This window comes from Rhea americana, unplaced genomic scaffold (genome assembly GCF_003343005.1).
Source record: "Rhea americana isolate MKP2758 unplaced genomic scaffold, rheAme1 scaffold_6, whole genome shotgun sequence".
NCBI lineage: Eukaryota > Metazoa > Chordata > Aves > Rheiformes > Rheidae > Rhea > Rhea americana.
In genome coordinates this window covers 3,064,425-3,075,097 of record NW_028186756.1, presented here as the reverse complement: position 1 = coordinate 3,075,097, position 10,673 = coordinate 3,064,425, and the positions used below count along the sequence as shown (strand labels likewise).

At 34.8% G+C, this 10,673-nt stretch overlaps 1 protein-coding gene across 3 annotated transcripts in view; it reads right to left on the bottom strand.

Moving 5' to 3' along the window:
* The window catches only part of THOC2 (THO complex subunit 2), a 61,558-nt gene that overhangs the window by 34,420 nt on the left and 16,465 nt on the right, over positions 1-10,673 (bottom strand). For 2 of the 3 annotated variants that reach the window (XM_085319674.1, XM_085319675.1), the window contains exons 6-12: positions 10,520-10,641; positions 9,818-9,951; positions 7,566-7,732; positions 6,844-6,936; positions 4,238-4,393; positions 545-717; positions 199-394 (exon numbers count right to left, since the gene is read on the bottom strand). In XM_085319674.1, coding sequence (XP_085175800.1) covers positions 199-394; positions 545-717; positions 4,238-4,393; positions 6,844-6,936; positions 7,566-7,732; positions 9,818-9,951; positions 10,520-10,641 — 1,041 coding nt within the window. Of the gene's footprint in view, positions 1-198; positions 395-544; positions 718-4,237; positions 4,394-6,843; positions 6,937-7,565; positions 7,733-8,420; positions 8,476-9,817; positions 9,952-10,519; positions 10,642-10,673 lie in introns of those variants that run through there. The other variant, XM_085319676.1, reaches the window with a different exon arrangement.

The following is a 10,673-nucleotide window of genomic DNA, read 5'->3' as shown; positions in this document are numbered from 1 at the left end:
AAAACATGACAAAACTTGACAAAAAGTAAAACATGACAAAACTTGACAAAAAATGCTTTAAAAACAAATTTTGAGATTCTTATTTTTTCAGTTACTTATGTTCCAGTACTTGAACACATACAATTCTAATAAGAATCAGTATCACCTTCTGACATCAGAAGGACCTCAGTTCAGATAAACTGTTCTTCCATTACCAACCTCTTTCATAAATGCTTTTCCAAGGCGCACCACTTTCGCAAATAAAATAGGATCATGGGAAAGATGAGGACCAAGGTAACAGAGCATGTTGAACACTTCCTTTCTCAAGTCTTCAAAACTGTCTGCTTGTTTTGGTGCTCTCTTGTTTGGCAAAGAAGGAATTGGTGACCCTTTAGCCCCTTTAGGTACTCCAACTCTGAAAATAAGATGAACAGAATTTCACAAAAATCAGATGTGAAAAATCTTTAAAACATGCTAATACAGTTAAGCTTACTAGTGAATTTATGTTTACAAATGTTATGTAGTTTTCCCACATTTAGCAATAGAATTCTACTTTTCACTTTACCTGCGATACAGAGGTTCAATTGTCACATGTACCAGCTGGCAAAGGGCAACTGCAATAGGTTTGTGTGAAGTAGCATAAAATGGAGGCATCTGATCCATAATACTTTGTGCATGCTGCCAATCACCAATTTTTAATAAAGCTTCCAACAAACCAAGCTTCTGATTATCAGGTGGCTGCAAGATAACAAACAATGAAAAAGTCAATTTGTGACACTTTCTGATATTCCCTGTTAACCAGAACATAGCTGAAATTAAAGCTAGACATAAAACTAATGTTATTTCAGCTATGTAACGATGCATTAATAAAAAAGTTTAATACAAATACCAGCCAGACATTTATATAATAAGCACACTTCAACAACAACAGATCCATCCAAGTAGTAGCAAACATCTGGAACAAAGTTAAAAATACTGAGAAGCTGAAGTTGTTTGACAAAACATCTGATGATACTTTTTAGAGTATCATAATCGATTACAGCTTATTTCTTTACATAATATTTGAAGACAAATGCAGGTATTTAAAAATACTTTGTATTGTGTTTTGATCAGGATTTAAAGATGCAAGTTTTCCTTGAGTTTTCTCCAAAAACCTTCTCTTAAAAAAAAAAACAGATTTTAAAACCCATCTCTTATAAATTGTGGTGTACCATAATTTTCATACTAATATCTATTCTAGAAGAATATAATCCTAAAGGTAGCCCTACAAGTTTTCCAAATATCCCAGATTGCAATATAAGTAGAAGAGGTGTTCACAATTAAGATCTTGAAGCATTTTTGCAGGGTCATGGTATTGATATGCTGCAATGTTATAAACTAGTTTTTTCTGTTCCTTCATACTACAGTCCATCTTTTAAAAGACTAAAGTGACTGCAAACTATCTGTACATAACTGCTGTGCTAAGATAATTTTTACACTGAGGAAGGGAATATTACAAAAATCTAAGATAAAACATTTCATTATAAGGTGACAGTGAAGTTTAATTTAAATGATGCAAATAGACAAGACAGACCGATAAGAACAGAAATGAAATAAAAAGATGCTTCTGAGATTCTAAGGTTCATGTTACTGTCCAATAGTTTCAGAATAGAAACATGCATAGATCAATACTCAAGTTGAAATCATGTAGTAAAGAAAACAATTTCATCATTTCCTTCAGAAAAAGATACACTCGCATACAAGAACAAGATCAACCTCTAGAAGATTAAATACATATATGGGAGATCAGAAATGCATGACAATCTTATTTTACCATGAATTATTAAACTTATTTTAAAATGCATAGAAATCTTGTTACGTAATACTTTGCAAGTTCCTCTGATGCCATGGATTGTTCTTTTAAGTCAATACCTACCACATTAACACAAAAGTGCAGTGATCCTTTACTGATATTTCTAAAAACTTGTGCAACATAAGCAGGAAGCTTGAAATCCACATTCAGTACTATATACTTAAAATAAGTTTATTATTACAGAAAAATCAAGTCATCTTTTTATTCACATGAACATACTAGTTAAAGTTTCATACTAAACATCAAATTGTATTTCTGGGTGGATCACTTCAGTTGAATCTGTAATCCAAACACAGTTTTCCCAGAACTTCTGTGTTAATGTGATATTACTTTTTCAAAGCAGTCACCGCCCATGCATATACCCTGCTTCACTGTCCCCCTCTAGGTAAGCATGCTCTTCCCGAAGATGCTCTCCATTAGCAAAAGCATGCACAGCACAGAGCAGAGTCACTCTGGACAGGCTCAAATCTACTCCCACTGCTGTTCTTTGTGATCTCTCAAAAATCTGATTCCCCCCCTCCACCCGTTTATTATTTTGTTATGTTAAGTGCGTCTCAAAAGGCAAGAGTAGATATATTTGCTAATGCTACACATTTCCTAACACTAACCTGTTCATATTAGTCATGGCAAAATAATTAATAAATTTTAATCACAAGAGACAACATTAAATAATAGATTTTAAAAGGCTAAACCTTTTTTTTTTTTTTTTTTTTTACACCTTATCCAGGCACTTTTTCATGGCACTGCATCAAACAGTGTACATTAAAACTGCATACAGGTTACAAAGTATTCGAAATGAAACTGTCACCAGCTTTTAGATACAATTACTCTATTAATTACTATGAAGTGCATAGCTAATCACATATTAAAGTATTAAAATAGAAACAAACCTTTCAAGAAAGAGCATGTATTGCATAACTCAGTTTCTGAAGAGTCTTAGAAATTGGTTTCAAGTACAGCTCTTCATTTTCTCACCACATGGGCTCARACTTTGTTATTTGTCATTGTAATCTCTCAATCTTAAAATTCTCCTGCTTTTAATTCCAAAACTTAGCCACAAAAAATACTAATTTGTCTGACATTACTTGCAATATATACGCTTCTCACTTCTCATCAAAATATAAATTTTCCATCAGAATATTGAAGCATACATGCTTAAAAAAACAAAACAAAAACAAAGCAAAACCAAAAAAAAAAAACAGATCAAGACTGTGGTATAGGAAAAAGGCACATTGACATAATGAGTGAGAGGGAAGTCAGAAACTTAAAGCTAGTGAAAGGATCAGCTTAAGCAGCAGCTGTGACTGCAGCTGGGAGCCAAAGAGCAGTGACTGCATCAGCTGCCTGAGGGAAGAGAATGAAATTAGATTTTTCAAACTAGGCTAGAAAAACACAAGCAGGAAGGAAGGTCAAAGATGCATCGAGCCAAGGTGGGGTAAAACAAATGGTACCAAGCAGACAGAAAAGATGTGGACAATGAATCCAGGAGCATAAGGAAAATTAAGAACAGAAGCTGTCAATACCGATGGATTTCCTCCACATACACACACTGTGCATCAGTACCTCATTTATATAATCACAGAATCATAGAATGGTAAGGCTGGAAGGGGCCTCTGGATATCATCTAGTCCAACCCTCGGCATAGCCCATACGGGGATTGAACCTGTGACCTCGGCATTAGCAGCACCACACTCTAACCAACTGAGCTAAACCTGCCCCCCCAAAATGCAAATACAAAAATAAGATATTGGGTAGCACTCAAGATGTTCAAATGAAAAGCTCCCCAGAAATTAAATCATTTTGTTTTAAAGTAAGGTTTGAACACACTACAGCAAATTAGAGCCAGAGCAACACGAACAACACACTGAAAATACACAGCAGCACTTTAATAAAAAGTATTCATTTACACGTACAAAGGAACAGACGAAGTAGAAAGCATGCAGACAACTGTACAATGAAACCATTTTTCACAATGCAGTATAGTTGCACAAGAATGGCAATATTTTCCATTCAGGAGAGAGGGAAATAAAGAATGTGCTCTCACTATGTCAACTAGGACTACACTTTAAGTCCTAGAAAGTACAGATGTTATAAGTTTGTAAAGTGTATGAATGTTGGTACCTACTGGAGCTGATACAAGTCAAATAGAAGAATGAATTGAGTTAGCCATGCAACAAAGAATTCTAAACTGATTTTTAATTGAAATCCAGAACAAATCCTAAACCTTGCATCTTTGGAGATGAAGCATATCCACTATAACAGAAGTGCCATCAAAAGACAGACATGAATGCTATGAGAACTACAGGTATAGAAGTATCTGTATTTGTATTTCAAATACAAAAACGTTTTCGTAGTAGTAGCTGTTAGGTTTAAATTTGTTTTATTAAAAAAGCTGTACACACACACCTTTTCAGTTTTCTCCTCCTCCTTTTCTTTTTCTTTCTCTTTTTCTTCAGTCTTTTCAGAAGACAAGACAACCATTGTAAGTTTTCTGACAATTTGCTTAGCTTCTACTATCTCTCGCTTGTGTTCTTCGATGATGGCATTATCCCCTGGAAGAAGCTAAGATGACAGAACATATACATTATTTCTGAAAACTTAAGTGACCTAGAGCTACTGTTGATCACTTGAGCTCCAAGCAGAACTTATGTCCTTGTTCTAATCAGATGAACTTATTCCATGGAAGACTATTTTCCTTGCTACCATCATTCCATAAGGAAATATGCTATTATCAAACCACTTAGAAATCAAGAACAACTGAGGAATAACACTGTATGCCTTCCTCACAACTGTTATTTGTATAAGCCCTATGCCCTGGCTAATTTAAATTTAATCTATAGCTATACGGTTACAAATACAAACATATTTGATGACATCATTTACGAAATTCAACACATTAAAGTGAATATTCAAAAGCATCATATATTTTCACTTGCACATCTAAACGCAAGAAAAATTTCATCACTAAGGAAAAATGAGGTAACCAGCTTAGATAAACATTTTGATTTCACTTTGTTTCAAGGAATACCATTAAAAGTTAACCACTATTTCCTATTCATCAGTCAACTACTTTGCATTAAACACATATAACACTTTTTTCAAGAAATAGATGTTATGTGCTTTAGTAAGACGATACTTAATATTGATTGATGATAAAACCTCGTCATAATCTCATACTTAACATGATCAGCCTGAGGAAGATAACCCCATCCATGGAAGTTTAAACCGAGAGTCAGAAGAAAAGATTTTTTCCCTGACAGAACCAAACTTAAGTTTCATTCAGATTTTGTTTCTAAAGTCACAGTTAAATTCGAACTGCAAATAACTAACCATAACTTACTGGACAGTTTTGACCTCTTCATATACTATTTTCTTCTATTGATTTTAACAAAGGGGGGGAGGGTGTTTGTTTTACTTTTTTCTCCTCCCACTAAAACAACTGACAGCAGAACAAGGAGAGACTAGCATCAGCTTATTCAAACAAAAGATACTGTATTTCTAGACTTGTAGAAATCTGTGAGAAAAAATACATTTTCTAATACACACATACACGCATGTGTGGGTGGGTGCAGGCATGTGCACACAAGCGCAAACACCCTCTTCAGGCTCCCCACCCCAACACAAGGCCAAAATTCATGATGTAAATCACTAGCTTTCTCCACAGTCCTGACCGCTGCTCCAGTATAAAATCTGCACAATATATGCCACCTAAGACGTAACATCTACAACACAGTAAGTTTTCTTGAAATTCCCCTAACAAATGAAATTAAGCCTGACTGGCCAGAAAAGAAAACATTAGAACAAGAAAAGGGAAGTAGAGAGGCTGGAGAATAAACCTGAAGTCAAAAGATAAGACCACAGACCAGCAGGGAAACACTGGAAAGAAAGGTGAATGAGAAACGAGACTAACAACCAGCATAACACAAGCAGGCTGCAAAATGAATACAGCGGACATGCTAGCCATGAGACCACTGTAACACACACACACACATTTACACAGGTCTTAGCACACCTTAATTCAGAGCCTGAGCATTCATTTTGTAATCTTACTAACATTCTTTAACACAGAACATTATTGTCATGCTTTTATCACATGCTATTGTCGCACGCAGTTTCTGACTCCACACTAATTATTGGAAAGCTACAGGCACGCACTCCTGCTCCGCCTGATACCTTTAAACAAGAATAAAAACAAAAATACACACAAAACCCTCCACAAAGCCAGAACCAGTAGTTGATGATTCAGATCATGACTGCTGTTGATTGCCAGGCAAATTAATGGAAAAATGACAACATTCCAGGATTTCTATAGCTGTAATTAGAGGTCATTTCCTTTATTTTAGTGAAAGATCTAAGCCTCTTAATTTCAGAATATCCAAAGATATTTTAACAGCACACTAGTGTATAACGTAAAATATTTTGCTAGCTGTAACATTCTGTTTACCAACTGTCAATTTGGTATGTTGCCTGTTTAGATAGAGTGCTGGAGAGAATAATCCTTCTCAGATTAAATCCGAGTATGATAGGCAGTTTCTTCTTTTGACCTAAGAAAGGGGCAGAATTCTTGTAGATGGAATTAGTTTTTTTCAACTTTTACCTAATCTTGAGTTACCTCTGAAATCCTGGAAGATCTCTACTATTAAACTAAACAAAGACTGCTAGAGGCTGACTGTCCTATTTTTTTCTATAAATTGAACTTAAAAAGCAAAACATTCACATAGTCTAGCCCTTACAGGAAGTTACTCAGGCATTTAAAATGTACGTAAAGTTAAAAAACATAAGCTACTTGTATTTTATTTGCATGGATAATTCAAAGATAACATACCATCAGTATGTGTTTTAAGTATGTGTCATTAGTAAGCATCAGGAAATTTACAACACCTATATCTACATATGCAGGTATTACAAGAGATTCCCCAAGTCTTAAGCTCTAGGAATGACAAAGCATCTTGCTTTCTACTTTCAATTCTTTTCTTACTTTTGGCATTTTACAGAGGAGCAGTGTCACTTACATGAACATAAAGATCTTCCAAATCAATGAGATTGTGTTGCAAAAGGACAGCAGCAACTCTGTATAAGGAGGAAGGTGTCTCACCACTGGGATCCTAAAGATGACAAAACCAGAAACTTTAGGGCAAGAAGAGGGAAACAAGCAAGCCACTGCAGAAGGTTATGAAACAAACAAAAATAACTATCTGAAGTTGAGAGGAAACACATACTAACCCACAGTTATCCCTACTATCATGTTATTTAAGTGCTATACTCCAGCGCCACATTGTCTCATTATTAGACTAAACTGGAATGCAGAATGAGAAGTTTTAAAAACAAAAAGAATTCAGTTATCTTCACACCTTACGGTATGTATGCATTCATGCATTTAAGCAAGCTTGAGTATTATATCAAACATCATCCATGACTCCTTAGCAGACATGCTCTTCACTCCTAGGTGAAATCTTCTGTTTATAAGATGATATAATTTCTTCATTAATGCCAATTCTTATATAATTCCGCAACTTCAAATGGAAGGTGTCACAAAGACGACTGCTAAGCAGTCTCCAATGCAGTCACATGAAAGTTTTCTCCACTAAAATATGTTACAGACTTCTATTCAAAACCATAGAGCTATTGCTTTTAAAACCTAATTTCTATGTTAAAAAATACACACACACACACACACACACACACAGAAAAAGACAGATACTAAAAGCAAATCTTCAGAATGAAAATATATTACCTGATAAAACTTGAATTTGAATCCAAGGATATGGCAGAGAGTTTGAGGTTCACACATATACATATAGGACTCTATCAATGGCACAAAGAAATCATCATACTCAGGTCTGCACTCATAGACTTCTAGGATAATATCCAAAACTCTGTTAGGATCAAGGTTAAAACATCCTAGTGGAGAAGAACATGAAACAAAAGCTAAATATGGCTTCTTTTCACTTTCATTCTGTTACTAGAAAAAAAAGGCATTAATTAAGAAAAGTTCATTTTGCCTCAGTTTCAACACAAAAGTTAACTACAGCAAGGTAATCTGGATAACCTGCAAATACAGCACCAATCATTCTGACTTGTATTTTGCATAAAATTGAAGCAGGCAATGAAACTAAACAGGATGTTCAATTCAGATTAAGTGAAAACTAAAAATTGCAGTCTTAAACCAATGTTTAACAACTAAAGCCCAAACCTCACAAACCCCAATACTGCCACCAAAAGGGATGGGCTTCTTCCTCTCYCCTTGTGCTGGCACTCATATTCACATAGCCATAGAAGTTATCTAGTTGGAAATTATCTTACATCCAAAAAGTATTCTTGGTTTGCACCTGGACTCTAACCTAGCTGTTTGTACTGTCCTATTAATTCAGTATTACTGCTAGCATTAGGGAGAAGGGTTTCTTAACCCTGGAGGAAGAAAGGAAGAAAGAAATGACCACATTTCCTTCAAGTAAGAGCATGGGTTTAGATCAATTTAAGCAACTGTAACTATCTACATATCATTATCTTGACTGTTTTCAGCAAAACTTCAAAAGCTATACTACAAAAGAAACTCTACTGCTATCCGAAGAATTTTGTAAACACGCACCCAGACTATTTTCTTCTTTGTGCCATGAGAAAATGCACATGCACGTACACATCTAGAATGGACGTATGTAATTACATCTGTCTTTCATTCTCCAAGCCATTTCCACTACAGCAGAACCTGCTGGAAATCAGTACTTAACTGCTATTTTATAGGAAGACTATTCACAATTCTTAAAATTCTGGAAGAAAGTAAAATGGTCTTAAATACTTAAATATAAATACTCTTCAAACTGAATAGGTATTTTTTTTCAGGGGCAGAGAAGATAATGGAAAAGAATCAGTTACAGACATGGTACTGCAACAGATTCAAAACAAGCACTTTCTTCCATGAATGGACAAGGGAAAGTGGTAAAAGAACTGGACAGGAAGAGAGAGAAAACGTCCGTATAGGCCTCAGCACTTTAGCTGCGAGTCTGCCAAAATGGTGCACAAGCAAGTTTCTAGTGAAAAATAAACACTTTTATGTCATCCTTTCACTTATTATAATAAGCAAACAATGCAACTTTCATTCACACACAGCTGTAAGTCTGAAATAACAAGCTATTGCTAGTTTGAGGGTTTAAATGGCAACTAGAAACAGTCTATGGTTTGAGATAAGATGCTCCACAATGGCGTCTTACACCAAGGTTACTTTTCAGCTCAATTTATCCCCTGACTTACCATATAACATGGTAATACCAACAATTGCTCTTAAAATAGCAGAAGGAAACAAGCAGGCAGAGAGTGCTTATGTGAATTTTTTAAACAGATAGCCTTTAGGTTACCTTTGTGAAAACTGGACCRCAAAACTTCTAATCATGCAGCAAGACCATTAATAAACAGTCTCTAAAATATATAAACTTTATATTTGAATCACTGTAATATAAGTTCAAAATATTTAAAATGTCTATCATGACTCTCTTTTGTTAAGACTCATAATTTAGAAATATGGACAAACCACAAACAGAACTCATGTTGTTTCATTACATACCACTTATGCAACTTCTTTAAGAATATAAGACTCATGCATTGAATTGAGTACCTTAAAATTGAAAAAAGATTGTTACATTCTAAGAGATGCTAAGAGATGACAAGTGCATCCTCAAAAGCCTTATTCTTGAATACCTACTGACATGAATGAAAGTCACAACTGGCATGTTTTGGGCTGTACTACAAATTCAATATTTAAATTAACTGCACAACATTCCCAAAATTATTTTTTCTACAGAAACAAAAGCTTCCAAATTTTCAGTTGGGTACAAGATGGTCCACAATATAATGTATTACTACTAGTGATGTGCCTGCATCACCGAATATTTGATCCACAAACAGCCTCAAAGAGCAGCATGAAGTCCCCTTCTGTAGTCACAAGACTACGTAGGAATATCAGTATCCATATTCCTTCAGCAAATTCCTTACCTATTAAAGATTTGATATTTTCAAGGATTAAATCACTAGTGATATTTCCAGATAAGTCTTGCCCCAGTTCTGCAATCAGCTTTGCATAACCTTCATTCTCCTCTCTTAACAAATTAAACTTCTGTTGCTTATAACTGCAAGTAAACAGAAATTAAATATCATTAATTGGATACACAGTTGAATATATTTCTACAGTGATGCCTATTTACACTACCAATATTAAATTTGTATACAAATTGCTGATTTTGAATCCATTTTTAAGAATTTGTAATTTGTTTCCACTATTGCAAAATTTACAGGCTGCAGTACAACAAGCCATCTTTAAACACTCACAAGGTGGTTAGCATTCTCCAAACAAACCCAGCTCTCCTTTAGTTTCAAAGGTAGTCCATTTCAAAGCAACACTATGGTTTACTTAACAATAAAGCTCGCTCTTGCATGCTTTGCTGGAAAAGTGCTCAGCACCTTACCAGATTGCTCTAAGGACGAATACTAAATTTAAATGTTGCTTTTGAATATTGAGAATTAAACTCTAGACATAGAGGCAAACACAAATATACACATACAACACTTGACTTAAAGAACATTAAGTATTTTATTAAAAAAAAATTACACACTTTCAGAAAACATGAACAATTACCAAAGTACCATCCCTTCCTACCTCCTCCCCCCCCCAAAAAAAATAAAAACAGTAAAACTTACAATAGTTTTGTCTTTATTTTAACAGATTTCTGATTGAACTGTTGAGACTGCTTGATAAGTCCTAACGACTCCAGCGTTTCTGGATCTAAACGCTCCTTTAGGACAGTGTCAGATACAAGATACTATAAAAAAAGGACCAAAAACATGCATCAAA